The 14585-nt window shown below is 47.3% G+C and overlaps 1 protein-coding gene across 7 annotated transcripts in view; it reads left to right on the forward strand.

Annotated features, from left to right (window-relative positions):
* Nucleotides 1-14585, forward strand: part of LOC123857404 (liprin-beta-2) — a 176925-nt gene that overhangs the window by 151756 nt on the left and 10584 nt on the right. For 4 of the 7 annotated variants that reach the window (XM_045894209.3, XM_045894211.3, XM_064577054.1 and 1 more), the window contains 9 exons: nt 654-711; nt 1652-1690; nt 4711-4849; nt 5981-6013; nt 6424-6565; nt 7197-7325; nt 13665-13815; nt 14098-14209; nt 14447-14535. In XM_045894209.3, the coding sequence (XP_045750165.2) occupies nt 654-711; nt 1652-1690; nt 4711-4849; nt 5981-6013; nt 6424-6565; nt 7197-7325; nt 13665-13815; nt 14098-14209; nt 14447-14535 (892 nt within the window). The remainder of the gene's footprint in view (nt 1-653; nt 712-1651; nt 1691-4710; nt 4850-5980; nt 6014-6423; nt 6566-7196; nt 7326-13664; nt 13816-14097; nt 14210-14446; nt 14536-14585) is intronic. The other 3 variants (XM_045894210.3, XM_045894212.3, XM_045894213.3) reach the window with 1 other exon arrangement.

A 14585-nucleotide genomic window follows, 5' to 3' on the forward strand; every position in this document is an offset into this window, starting at 1 on the left:
GACTCACAGGAGACCAATGTACTAAGAGATTCTGAGTTATGAGAAACATAACTGCCAAGGAGACTTGTCATAAGGTAACCCTTGTAACCATTGGTGGCATGGCCTCTTCTCTATACAATCGATGCCCTTCTCTGCAAAATAATCTCTGAAAAAGCAAATTCCTCTGAGCAGACTAGTCAGGGCATACAGAGCTAGGGCAAAGTGTTGGAAGATTCTAGCAGGATGCTCTGGAGCTGTGGCTGGCTGATGTACTCATCTTTACTCTAGTGTGGCACAGCTCCTTCCTCCCTGGATTACGTCTTAGATACATGGACAAGGCAGAGTCTTTTCTTTTGAGACTACAGACCAGTTAGCTCCCATTGATGTAATAGAATTGAGTGTATTCTAGATTTTCAAGGAATGCCGAGGCCTTTTGATTTGGATTTAAGTGATGCTCTCATGCCCTCAGCAACACATTGTCTGACCAGGCTATCCCTCGAGATGGGCCAGTCTCCTATGTAGTGGTTGTGATGAGAGGGTGGCTTTTTCCTGACCTTGTCCCTAAACCCACTTAACAGACTACTGGTAAAATACTTGGTATGTCCTCTGCATGAATGACACAGCTCCTTCTCTAGTAACTGTTTCTTTGTTCCCTTTCTTTTGTGTTTTTCCAGAGCTCAGAAAAAACTCTCGTGTAGCCTAGAAGACCTGAGAAGTGAACCTGTGGACAAGGTCAGCCCCTCAGTCTCTCCATAAAGACTCCTGAGCTACTTACCCGGCAATGCGGGGACACACAGGTCCCACCTTGTAGAGGCCTTTCTGAAGCTGACAGGGAGGCAGGAATTACATGAAATTTTTGAAAAAACCAGTCAGGTGTGGCCCAAGGCATCAGAGGCAGGGCAGGGCAGGGCATGCTGCCTGGAATTGATGGAGAAGATGTAGAGGTGAGCACAGGCAGGTTTTGGGAAATGGTGGGGAGCAGGAGGATATAAGTTCAGAGCCATGAGTCAGATCAAACCCTAGAAGGTCTTGAGTCCTGGCTCTGTATCCCCAGAGCCACTCTGGGAGCATTGCAGGGATTTTGAATGAGGAAGTAATGTGATAAAGTGATGAGCCCAGGAGTGAGTTATGGGATAAATTTAGGAGATTGGAGAGGAAGCTTTTATTAAGAGTCTAGAGAGATGTGAGGAGGGCTTTGTGGCCCCTTACTTGAGGGTAGCCCTTGACCATGTGGGTGTCCCTGGTGCTGGAGGGGGAGGTCGCAAGTTCTTGCGCAAGGTCACTGGAGACCAGAGCTCCTTCCCTGATCGAGCACCTTTATGGAGCCCTGCCGCATGCAGTCCCTTGGTCTGAGCAGGGTACCAGCACCGGTAATTACAAAGGAAACCCATGAAGACTGGAGCTGGCAGGAGCCATGGGGCCCCTTCAGTGGCTCTGCCCCCATGGTCTTGTGCCTCTTGCTCTCCCCGGTCAGATTGCTGGCAGCTGCCCAGTGGCTGGACAGTGGACGGTGACCTGTTTCCTCCGTGGGTGGTGATTACCTGACAGAAAGATGGGGAGGGAGGGAATGAGCCTTGCAGCTAGAATCAGGCGGGTGGTCCTGAGTTGTCATTTGCAACTAACATGGTGTCTCTTTCTCCACACGATTGAAATCCTTCTTGCCACTGCACAGTGTGTCAATGGGAACCAGCTCCCAGGGGTAGAAGCCAAGGTACAGTAACTGCGTGCCCCTATCATGCATTTGTGGTTGCATGTCTGCTGGAGTTTTCACGGAGCAGGTTACAGCTTCTGGAAGTACGTGAATTATAAGGGATAAGAGCGCAGGAGGAAAGACAAAGTCTCCTCTCCCATTTTCTGCTTCTGTGCACCCCGCTGTGTAGTGTGACTTCACGTCATTGTGTGATGGGATTTCTCGAAAAACTCATCCTTAACAAGGCATCGTCGATCTGATTGCTGGGAGGGGGAGGTCAGACTTTCCACACCCGGCCAGAGGAGCGGGACAGCTCTTACCCTTTCTGCGCTCATGTGTCATGGCCAAACACAGGGGCGCACTCAGCCACCGGGGCAGGAATCTCTGTGGCATCCCCTAGCGTTGGTGTCTGGCCCTTGCTTTCTGTGAGTGGGAGCTCATCACATCTTTCCCAGCTCTAGTAGATAGGTCTTCTGGACTTCCCTAGAGTGTGCGCCCGCTGAGCCCGGCTCTCCCTCTGGAGCCCCTGGAATGAACCAGTCTTCCCTGCTCCTGACTGCTCCAGAATTGAAGTTCCTCAGGCCCTCTCTGAGTTGAACATTCTCTTCTGTGTGTGGATCACAGGCCTTTAAAGTTCCCAATCATTCTCCTTAGGGTCAGCACTGGTTTCTCCAGCTTGTGCCCTGGACCACACTTGAGCGCGGTATTCTAGATGGGGTCTGATCTAGGGACTGCTCTTGTACTTACTGCTGTCACTCCAGGTCCTGGGCACGGGATATTTCTTGTGCCTCTGCTTATGTGCTGTCCTGGTGTGCTCAGCCCGAGGCAGGAATTGTTCCCCATTGAGAAACAATAGAACAGGCTGTGGGAGGCTGAAGGGAAGGCGCTTTGCCTGAGTCCCTCTGACACAAAGCCCGTGTTCTTGCCGCTCTGGTGCGCTGCCTCCCTGTTCTAGCGTAAGGCAGCTGGGATTTCCATTCCCCCACAACCAGCCTTATCTTCTGTTCCTTCTGGGTCCTGTCCTGACCTTGACCTTCTCCAGCAGAGAGTCCTGCCTTCCCAGCTGTCCTTCTTGGCTGAACAGAGCTGAGAGCCCTTTCTGTCGCCCTTGAGTCCTTTTGTTGTCTTTTTTACAGGTCTGGGCCGCCTGTCCTGGGTTAGGTTCTGTCCTCTTTCCCTCAGCTCCTCAGTGAGCACCCAGGGCAGCCCATGTTGGCGGCCTCAGTTGTCTCTGCCCTGTCTTGGGGGGTGGGGGGTGGGTGCACGTGTGTGACAATGCAACTGGAAATCTGGTTTTGAGAGCCCTTCCCCACCCCCCTATTTCCTGTGTCGTGGGGAACCTGGAGTCACAGTTCCCTAAGCCTTTTGAACATTGCCTTCCCCACAACCACAGTGGTTCCAGGTCTGCCTGTGCATCAGAGTAATCTGAAATGCTCGTTAAAAATACCCACACTTGGAGTGCACTCCCAGAGGGGCAGATTCACGGGAACTCAGTCTGTGCCAGTGTCCCAGGTGACCGGAACCACTGGTACAGGGACTAGCATTTGCAAACTGTTGGTCTGACCAGGTCCAATCTCTACCTCGTGGGTCATCATGAATTTAAAAATCATGCGGTCTCCCTGTCTTAAGGTTCTGATTATTTCTGCTTCACCAGCCAGTTCTTTAGACTTCCTTGGAAATTTAGTCTTTTTTTCACATCTCTCCTTTCTGAGCTTTTTTATAGGGGTTAGTAGTCCACGTTCAGTGAAGGAATTGGATTTCAAACAATTTCTAGGACTTGTATTTTATAAGCGCACTGAATTCAGAAATTCTTTGGACACAGCTTTTAACTAAATGAAAGTTCAAGAGATGTCTCAGTCATTAAACTCTCCACTACTTTTCTGTCTTGTCCGTTTGAAATCAGAACTTTCATATTACTTTTCTTCTGGGCCCAATCAAGTAGTCCACAGTCGATTTCCTTGGTTATGTTGCTTCATTTTCTCTTCTTACTCAAATGCATTCCACTGGGTTTCCCTTAGGTTTGTGGGTTTAGGGGCCATTATATCCTTTTTCTTAAAAATTCCAGTATAGTTAACATACAGTGTTATATTAGTTTCAGGTGTACAGCATAGTGATTCAGTAATTCTATACCTTACTCAGTGCTCATCATGATAACTGTACTCTTAATCCTCTTCACCTGTTTCACTCATGCCCCCCCCCACCTCCCATCTGGTGACCATCCATTTGTTCTCTGTAGTGAAGAGTCTTTTTTTTGTTTTGTATCTTTTTCACTTTGTTCATTTGTTTTATTTCTTAAATTCCACATGTGAGTGAAATCCTGGCTTGTTTTTCTCTGGCTGCATTATGTCCATCCTGACCAACTAAGTGCAGTTCTTTTCCCTTTACATTATCTTGGTTTTTGGGTACCCTTTCTGTGGCTAGGGTGTGTGCACAGGCCTGTTGTACTGGGGCTGAACCTCGTGCAGACTATGATCCTCAGCTCCCAAGGGAATGGTTGGCGTGTTGCCCCCGGCCTGTTTTCTCTCATCATCTTCCGAATGTGTGCATCCCTTCTCGCTTTGTCTTAACCTGGTGTTTTTCAAAATAACTGTTACCATAATATATAAATATCACATATATGATATCATAAATACATATAATAAAGCAATAGGTATGCCCTTTACTAGAATTCGGGTTTGTTAATTCAAAGCTCTCAAAGGGTCATTCATGCCTGTTAATTCATCATGCGTCCGAGCATCTGGCCAAATGGCAAAGCCCCCTTTGCCAGACACTTCCACTTCCTGTTTAGGGTCAGTTGCAGTCAGCCCTGGATTTGGGCCTGACTCTGTCCCTGTCTCCTTGTGTGGCCCTTGGGCAAGTTTCCCAGACCTCTGGTCCCTTTTCCTGGGCTAAATGATCTTTGCAAGGTCTCTGAGTTGGCCTGAGTGACAAATGGCTCTTGGAAAGCTGAGTTGTCCCTGCATCCAAAGGTTTCCTAAGTGGGTTTGAGTCTGAGGCCGATGAGTTGATTCAACAGGTCTCTCTCTCTCCCCTTCTAATAGGACAGCCCTTTCCTGGTGGATCACAAATACCCCACATTCCCTGGGAAGCCTTCAGGAGCTACGCCCAATGGAGCGGCTGCCAAGTCGACTCCCACTGCCCCCCAACCGGAGCCCACAGGGAGCAGCCTGCCAAGGCTGAGTGAGTGTCCAGGCCCTGGGGCTGGCGGCCCACAGTTGGAGGATGGTGGGGGTGGGTGGACAGGACAAGTCATCCCTCTGGGTGGCCTCACTGGCAGGGACCATGGCTCCCTGTCTGGATTCATTGTTTCCTTTGGTAAGCCCTGTAGAGCACCAGAAACCCAGGCTGTGAGCCAGCACTTTCTTTTTGCGGTCACTCCTCCACCCCCCATTTGCCCTCTTCCAGTCCTCCTACCTTGGCCCTTCATGTCTTTCCCATCATTCCTCTGTTCCTTCCTTCTTAGACCGCTGACTACATCCTTCCCGTCCCTCCCTCCCTCCTCCTCTGTCATCCTGATCTCTCTCCTGGCTCTGCCTTCCTCTAGCAGCCTCCCTATTACCAGTAGGATGATATTATGCGCTCTTCCAAGGAAGAGTGTTTCCTTAGGGAACTGGAGTGGCCAGTGGGCAAGGATGTCCATTCACAGGTACCCTTTTGGTGCTTAGGGCCTGGAACTGGGGGGGTCTTTGCTGCTTTTCATGCAGAGTAGGCCATCTTTCCTCAACAACAACAACAGATCTGTGGAGCTTAGGAGGGAACATTCTGATCCCTGCAGAGCTCTCCCTACCCTCCTCCTCATCCCTGGTAGTTCGATGAGCCAGCCCGTGGTTTGGCTTCTGCCCTTGGCCAGTTCTGCCTCTGGCTGCAGAACTCCAGATAAGCTCTTGAATGAGTCTGTCCTAGTAACACTGAGACTCTGGACTTGCAACAGCTTCAGACCATTCTCGTCTGATCTAAGGGAGCCCTGGCACCCACACAGGAGCTGCATGTGGCCCGGTATATCAGCCCCTGCTGCTCTCCCTCCCTCTCCCTACGTGTGTATGGATGCCCCGGCCTGCCAGGAAGAGGCCCCGGGAGTATTTGGTCCCCTCACGTGAGGCCTCCTCTTACCGCACTGACCCTGTGGGCCAAGTTCAGTCACCATTCCCCCACCCCCTTTCCTCATGGGATTATTTTTCTTTCTGTTTGAGTTTTTCTCTCTTGCTCGATGACTCTTTTGTTTATTTCTTTGCTTCCCTGTAACTCTGTTGGGCTGGACTTTGGCCTCTCTTGCTTCTTCATGTGGCTTCTCTGCTTCTTGATTGGCTGGAGATCGTGGCCGGAGTGTCAGTGCCCCCATATTAGGTACTGTACCCTTTCAGGTGAGGTGGAGAGTGAGATGCCCTTGTGTCCCTTCCCTGACACCCTCCCCTTCCGGAACATTCAGCCATGTCCCCCTCCTGCCTGCATCCCTGCATCTCCCTTGGGGGAAGGAGGAAGCTCCTTGTTGGAGTTACCCGCCAGTACTTGGACCCCTGAACCTATAGCACTTGAAGACATTAGCTCACCCTGATTTGGAACCTTAACCTGTCCAGTCCTCAGAGAGAGTCTGGAGTGTGCCTGAGCCCCCTGCTGGTAGAGGTGTAAGTTTCTGCTCTGTAGGCAGAGCATACTCTTCCCCACCCCCACTGAAGGATAGCCCTGGCCTGGGGACGAGGTTTTGAAGGTCATGTTCCTTCTGACCTTCACACACCATTCCATTCTTTCCATCTCAGGAGACACAGAAAGTGGTTGGGATGACACTGTCGTGGCCAATGACCTCTCATCCACGTCATCGGGCACTGACTCAAGCCCCCAGTCTCCCCTGACGCCAGATGGTAAACGGAGCCCCAAAGGCATCAGGAAGTTCTGGGGAAAGTAAGTTGGTGGTGGTGATCGTAATTACGTTGCTTAGAATCAGTATTCTTCTTGAACGGGCAAAGAACCACATAGCCCCCTGTTTAATTAGATGTTGGAACAGCACTAGAAACAGAGTGGCCGTTAGAGGGAAGAATTTGAGTTCTCTTTGAAGGCCCAGAGGAGGAGAACATTAAATGTAGCAGTTGCCTACCTGCCCTTCATTCCAGACATCACTCCTTCCCACAAACCCTGAGCATATTCTCTGCAGCTTACACCACATGTACTTTGGAAGAGACACATGGCTGAGACCAACTTCTTCCTTCCCAGGGGTCAGTCTGTGTCTGAAGAAAGACTTGCTGGCCCCACTGATCCAGTCTGTGAAATGCAGCAGAAACGGGCATCCTACCCCACATCACTCCTCACTTGGACCCCCACAGGGCTTGCCCTAAATCCAAGAGGCAGAATGAGAATTGAGGCTTGGGTCTGGGGCGTTGTCACAGGCCATGATCCTTGACCTTTGGGAGGCCCTGGGCAGCAGTGCCATGGAGAGCCCGGCGTCCAGCTGGTGTGGCCCTGCGTAGGGGGTGGTGCCCTGCCTACGTGCTCCCAGCTGCCCCCTGACCGTCTCCATGGACTCCTCTCCACACAGGATCCGAAGAACTCAGTCCGGGAACTTTAACACCGATGCCCCAGGGATGGCAGAATTTCGACGAGGTGGGCTGCGGGCAACTGCAGGGCCGAGGCTCTCCAGGACCAGAGACCCCAAGGGTCAGAAATGGTAAGGGTCCCTCTAGTCTATTGACAGAGAACTGTGAGATCTTGGCCAGGGATGCTCCCGAGATGGAAGCAGAGCTTCTCCCCCTTTCCCACTTGGCACCAGCAGATGTTGCTCATGCTTTACAGGCACACTGAGGTAAAGGCAAGAGGCTCCCTACAAGCCACTGTGGGTGGTGGGCCCTCGGGCCTACCCGGGACCTCAGCAGCTCTGCACATGTGTGATTCATTCTCAGCAGTGCCTCGACATGCTGGATTGAGAAGCTCTGGTGCAACCATTCTGGAACCAGTCTGCAACAGATTCTGGAATCATAGACCCGAGTTGGAATGTCCACTCAACCACTTCCTAGCGGCGAGCCTTAAACCAAGTTCTGTCACCTCTCTGTGCCTCAGTTTCCTCATTTATGAAGTGAGGAATCAAAAGAAGTATTTTATTAAAGTTCTTATGAGGACTACATCGCTACTACCCGTCTAACCCAAGCATCAGCACTCTGCCACTCACGGGTCGACCTCCTCCAGTAAAAGTGAGAAAGGGCATTGTCCCCTGCCACCTGAGCAGGCCACATTGCCATTATGCCTCCTAAGACAAGGCGCCAAACTTCACTGAAGGGTGTTAGCTAAAGGGGGTGGCAGAGGGTGTGTGCCAGGGGAACCACAAGGGGAACTTCTGCAGGAGTCTCCCATCACGCCTGAATGAAAAAGCGTGGAAAGAAGCTAAACTTTTCCTGGCCTGCCCTGTCTGCCCTGGTAGACACTCTCCAGTTAGTAGCTCTGCCCCCTTTCCTTAGGCCGCCCTATTCTGAGAAAGCGTGCCTCCCTCAGGCCTGCCCAGGTGAAACGGTACTCCTGTGTTTTAGGAAAATCCCTTTCCATATCCTCTGATCCTCTCTTCCCATCAGACAATTTCCACAAAATACATCTTCAATAACTATCCCCTGAAGTCTGAGTTACTCAGCCAAGATCAGGCTTCTGGGGGCCTTCGTCAGGATTGGATTGTGACATTTTAAATCTAACCGGACAGTGAAAAGTAAAGTTTAATTCTCTTATATTTAATCCCTCTGAGATTGCCATCTACCAGTGCAGGTGGTGAGTAAGAAGTGCACAACTCACAATCAGTCCTCAGAAACAGTACAGTCTAGATCCCAATGACGAGAGAAGCACGTTTCCCTAAAGCATCCTATTTTTGGCAGGCCTACCCTCCTCCCTGAGAAAGGGAGCCCATGGATGCACACTCCCTTTCCCCACCCAGCCACCCCCGGGTTCTAGGCTTTCCAGGTTGGCTCAGGTGCGAGACGCAGGGCCTTTCCAGATCCACTTGCGCTTTGATGGGCATCCCCAGAGGTATTCTCCAGGTGCCATGCAGAGAGATGTGAGGGTGTGTAGACTTCTCTACCTGCTCTCGGGATCAAGGCATCAGTGTTACAAAAGTAAATGGTCAGTAAATGGTAGCTTTTGGAGGCAAGAGAAGGCAGAGACCCATTCAGAGCCATTAAAAAGTGAGCCAAAGAAAGCTTATATATTCCACAAGAGCGTTCTAATTTGCTAGCAATTTTTTAAATTTAGACTTAAACATTTCTGATTTTTCAGAGATGAAAATAATCTACAGTAAGCTTGCATGATTAACCTCAGCTCCAATTCTGGTGATTTTTTTAGCGTTGATTCACTGGCAGGGCTATAAGAACTTTCTCTAAGACCCTTAGTGCAGGACCACATGGTTAAGAGGCCCCCATACCTTCGGCCAGCCATTTTGGGATGGGGTAACCAAAATCAGGAACTTTCTCTGCTGAAGGAAAAACGGCATTTCCAGCCACAGGGCTGCTTTGTGTGAATGTCTTTGTGCTTTGTTAACCATAACAAGGATGAGGAAGGGAAAGAAAGACATCCTGAGGAGATTGCTGCTTTTATGCTAACAACACTTGTGGTAAGGCCCTGTGTCCGGTGGTAGAAAAGAAAGGCCTTTATTACTCATCAGCGGAAATTTGATATAAACGAATGTCCTCTGATAATTATAGTTGTTTAGGTATAGCCTTAAAAAAGTCTCATCACCAATATCCCTGTAGAAAAAGTACTTGGTTACAGAAAGTCTCCAGCCCCAGTCTGTTTTTTTTTTTTTTTCTAATGAAATACTTCTTTTTAAAATAATCCTATTTGATAATGACATTTCCTAGGACTCCTCTCTGAGGTTATAGAAGAACGAATTTTATTGTGTTTTTTTTCTCTCCTATAAAGTTTTACTGATTTACATTCCAGTTGGCACTGTGGCCCAGAGTGCCTATCACCCCACAAAAAATTACATTTTATTGTTAATTTAGTTTGCAGATGTTTGTCATTTTACTTTTTGTGAATTGTCTGCATTTTTTGCCCATTTTTGTTATTATCTGTCTTACAGACTTCTATCTGCTCTCTATATATTAAGACATGAAGCTATGTCTAATAATTGTGATAAATTATGTTTTAGGCTTGTTGCAGAGTTTTACTTTATTCTGTGACACTTTGACATATGGAACGTTTATGTTTACATATAATGAGGTTCATGAACTTTTCCTTTGTGGTTTTGTTCATGTTAAATTTTTTCAATGATTTTTTTTAAAAACTGTGTCTGAATCGTCTATTTGGGGATTTATTTTGGTATGTGGTGAGAGGTATTTTTATTTTTCCAAGAAATAGCAGTAGTGTATAATGTTAAAGTCAGGCAGACTCGATGACATGGCTGGATCTCATCTCTGTGCAGGGATGATTTCTGAGTTGGCCTCCTGAGGGTCTTCAGTCAGACTCTTTTATTGCCTTTCTCCCATATTCATGGCATCAGGTTTATCCTGAATGTGAAAAAGTCTAAGCTTCAAGGTCCTTTGCTTGCACCCGGGTGTCTTCTAGGATCTCGAGAGAGTCCCATCAATGTGCTGACAAAGCCATGTGTTTTTCAAAACTTGCTAAGTAAGGTATTTTAACCCAACCAGTTTTTGACTACTGACTCTTTACTCCAACCTTCCCCCCGTCTGTATACTGCCTTCTGTCAGATGATGTTGGAGCATCATGGGCATTTGGGGGACCTGGCCAGGGGAAAGTTTGGGCATCCATTTAGTTTGGATTTGTTGGGGTGTGCAGTCACTTCGTGTTTAGTTGACGAGCTGTCCTGTGTAAAAATGGCTCCCGGGATTCCTGCTACCTCCCAATGTGCCCATCTGCCCAGCACTCTGATACAAAGACGCAGAGTTGGCGATCGTGTCCCAGTGTGAACGTGTCCTTTGGCACTCAGTATCAGAAGTATGGGGTAGTGGAAAAGAAACATTTCAGATGTATAAAACCAGCAGCTATTCTGTGAAAACTTTTTCCAGTCATTAGATCTGCAAAATCCCAGGCAAGGGATTTGGTTCTCTTGGATGCTTAGTCAAAACAGAAATTCTCTCTAGTCAGAAATGCACTTACTGATGAAGTGTGTACAATTATAAGTGCACCATATGCTCTCCCTCTTTCATGGGGATGGCCTATCTGATAATCTCTTACGTCATTTTAACCGCAGTTTGGAAAGATGTTTTGGAACATGTCAGTAAAGCAAGTGGTTTGGCTGCGCCTGGAAGGTACCTTCTCTGTCCTCTCTAAATTACTTGATTGCATGTTCAACTATAGCCCTGGGAGACCCCAGAACTGAAAGAACCTAGCGGGGGAAGGGGGTGGAGGAGCAGGGTCTGCCACTGTGGGAACAATGCAGGTGTAGGAGGGTGGAGACCATTTACTAAGAAGGACATGGGAATTCTGTCGAAGATGAGCACCAGAGCTGTAGAACTGTTGAAAAGGTATATAAGACCGAGGTTTTCAAACTATGATTTCAAAAACACATTTTTCCTTCAGAACTGAAGTACCCCGCTGATTCATTGCATATATATTTTTACTGATTTCCAGAAATAAGAAAAGGAGTGAAATCAAAAAGCTAATAGAATGTGAAATAAAAATGATAAAATGAACATTTGAAAGTGAAAGTATTCTGGCATTAAGAATAGACAAACCGGGTGCCTGGGTAGCGCAGTCAGTTAAGTGTCTGCCTTCAGCTCAGGTCATAATCCTGGAGTCCTGGGATGGAGCTCCCGCATCAGGCTCCCTGCTCCCTGGGGAGTCTGCTTTTCCCTCTCGTTGTGCACCCCCCTTGTACTCTCTCTATTTCTCTATCTCAAATAAATAAATAAAAAATCTTAAAAAAGAAAAAAAACAGACAAATCATAAGAGACTCCTAAATATAGGGAACAAACAGAGTTGCTGGAGATGAGGTGGGTAGGGGGATGGGGATAACTGGGTCATGGGTGTTAAGGAGGGCACTTGATGCGATGAGTCATGAGTATTATATGCAACTGATGAATCACTAAACTCTGCCTCTGAAACTAATAATACACTACATGTTAATTGATTTTAAAAAAACTAGTAACTCAAAAAAAGGAGAAGAAACAAAACAATTCCAGATCATACCAAAAGCAGTAATTCATTAAAAGCAAAAGATAAATTCCAAACAAAAATAGTGAATAGGTTCCTAGATTATTGTTCATATAAAGTGAATCATATGAACACACTGGAAAAAGCTGAAAATTTCTTGATTTAACATGATCTAATACATCGGCAAAGATAACAAACTTGTAGTAGGAATTTATAAAAATACTTCTAGATTCCATGATTTTTTTCAGTTTGATTAAATTTGTAATCCTCCGTGATTTATTATTCTAAATATTTGTTCCTAATTCCCTATTCAAATTTTGTACTTTTCTTAAGGAGGTCCATGCAAATTTTACAAGTTCTAGGTCTCACAAAACCTGGATCTATACCTACTCATGGCTTATTATTCCACGTGGCCAGCACTTACCCCAGACACCTAGAATCATGCTTTTTCTTTACTTTTTTAAAAAATATTTTATTTTTTACATCCTAGTCACATTTATTTTTAAATTTAAATGCAATTAATTAACATATAATGTATTACTGGTTTCAGAGGTAGAGGTCATGCTTTCTTGTCATTCTGGTCTTTTAACTCCTTCATCTTAAGAACAACTCAACCAGGCATTCCAAAACAATTTTTTAACCAGCATGGGGTTAGGGGTGCTTTCCTGGAAGGAACCTTACAGACTATCTAGTTTTCTACGTTCCATAAATCCTGGCTGGTTTTTCCTCAAATGAAATAAAGTTGCTTCGCCAACCTCCCCCACCCCAGACTCCATGGAGGTTTCAAGTGTGCCATTATATTCACACTTCCATGAAAAATTGATGTCTTTAAGAACTGATGGCTTTGTAATACCCATCATCCTGTCCAGGAACATGATCTAGGTCTTGATTTATTCATGACTTGATGTTGCTCAGTTGAGTGTTATCATCACTGCCTCCCGTCCCCCGACACACGTACATGAGACTGAGGCATTGCTTGTGAAGCAACTCCTAGATATTGTATAATTTTGGTTGCTATGAATGGGATTTTTAAATTAACAAAACTGTTAGTATGTGTGCTATTGATTTTGTAAGTCGTATAAATATGATGTGCGTTTTGTAGCTAGTGACCTTACTGGGTTCTCTTGGGTTCTCCAGGTGGGGAGGTGCATCATCTGAGAAGAGAGGCAATCTTTTACTTTTACCTTCTAGCCTTCTTTTTTTCTCTTTTTATACTGGCTTCACTCTCAGACCCATGTTATTAGTCCTGATTAAAAATACTCTTTCTATTGACTTTAATGTGAATGTCCTTAGTATTTCATTAATAAAGCATTAGCTATTTAGAAGGTTTTCTTTTTTTTTTTTTAAAGATGTTATTTATTTGAGAGAATAAGAGAGAGCTTGAGAGAGGGGGAGGGTCAGAGGGAGAAGCAGACTCCCTGCTGAGCAGGGAGCCTGATGCAGGACTCGATCCCGGGACTCCAGGACCATGACCTGAGTCACCCAGGCGCCCCTAGAAGGTTTTCTTTTTTAATGTTAGAGAACTGACCCCCTTTTCCTAGTTTTCTAAGCATTTCCCTAAAGACAGTGTTGATCCATAAAAATCTTGCTGATAACATGATTATCCTCGTAATGGGGCACGATTCTGGGCTCGTGGCACGTGTGCCTCATAAGTGGACCAACGGCACATGAACATGGCCTCCTGAGAACCCGTGACTGGCCCGTGCTCATAGTCGCTGCGGATTCGAAATTCACACCAGGTGTTATCACAGGAAACTCTCGAGTGCACTACAAGTGAGTGTTGTTAGTGGAATTTCGTGCAGCAAGATCCTATGATTGGATGGTTTAAAACACGGTTCCCTTTTCTCTGAGGCTCCATTGTGCTCACATGCAGCCTCAGGCTCTCCCACTAACAGGGCCCTGCTGTTTTCCTGCTCCCCAGTGACGCCAGTGCCCCCTTTGCCCAGTGGAGCACCGAGCGCGTGTGTGCATGGCTGGAGGACTTCGGTCTGGGCCAGTATGTGATCTTTGCCCGGCAGTGGGTGACTTCTGGCCACACTTTACTGTCAGCTACCCCTCAGGACATGGAAAAGGTAAGGGCTGAGCCCCCCGGGAAGGAGGTTCCCTTTTCTCCTCAAACCAATGTCTGGTGAGGTGTGGCCCCCACTCCTCCTTCCCTTGTGCTTACACACACAACACACACAAACACACAGATGTCCTCTGTCACTGCAGGTCAATCCCAGGGCACTGTGCAGGGGTCCTCGGCCACACGCACCCCCCCCCCCAAGATGGACTGTCTCCACCCAGACGTGGCACCCTCCAATGGTCAAGCTGCTGGCTGGAAGTTCACATCTGTCCTCATCTTTCAATTTCAGGAGTTGGGAATTAAGCAGCCTCTGCACAGGAAGAAGCTGATTTTAGCTGTGAAAGCCATCAACACCAAGCAGGAGGAGAAGTCTGCCCTGCTGGACCACATCTGGGTGACACGTAAGGACGGGCAGCATAGATGCGTGTCTCTGGCTGCTGCTAAGGGTAACTTAGCACTTTGCCTAGGAATGCGTGCCTCAAAGACTGTGCTCTCCTTGGAAAAGGCAAATGAGGGAGTTCCTTATGGGGAATCCAGCTGGACCCGCAAGATGATCATTTGTTGCTTTTTATTTATCTGCATTCACAGTCTCCCATTCTTAAGAGCCCGAGCACACCTGTTTCTTCTGGTTTCTGTAGGTTGGCTTGATGATATTGGCTTACCACAATACAAAGACCAGTTTCATGAGTCCAGAGTCGATGGGCGAATGCTACAGTACCTAACTGTGGTGAGGATTTTCCCTTTCAGTGTTTTGGTTGTCCCTGCAAGCACTCAGTG

This window comes from Mirounga angustirostris, unplaced genomic scaffold (genome assembly GCF_029215605.1).
Source record: "Mirounga angustirostris isolate CCGP_5_RB_7025 unplaced genomic scaffold, mMirAng1.0.hap1 SCAF_13, whole genome shotgun sequence".
NCBI classification, from domain to species: domain Eukaryota; kingdom Metazoa; phylum Chordata; class Mammalia; order Carnivora; family Phocidae; genus Mirounga; species Mirounga angustirostris.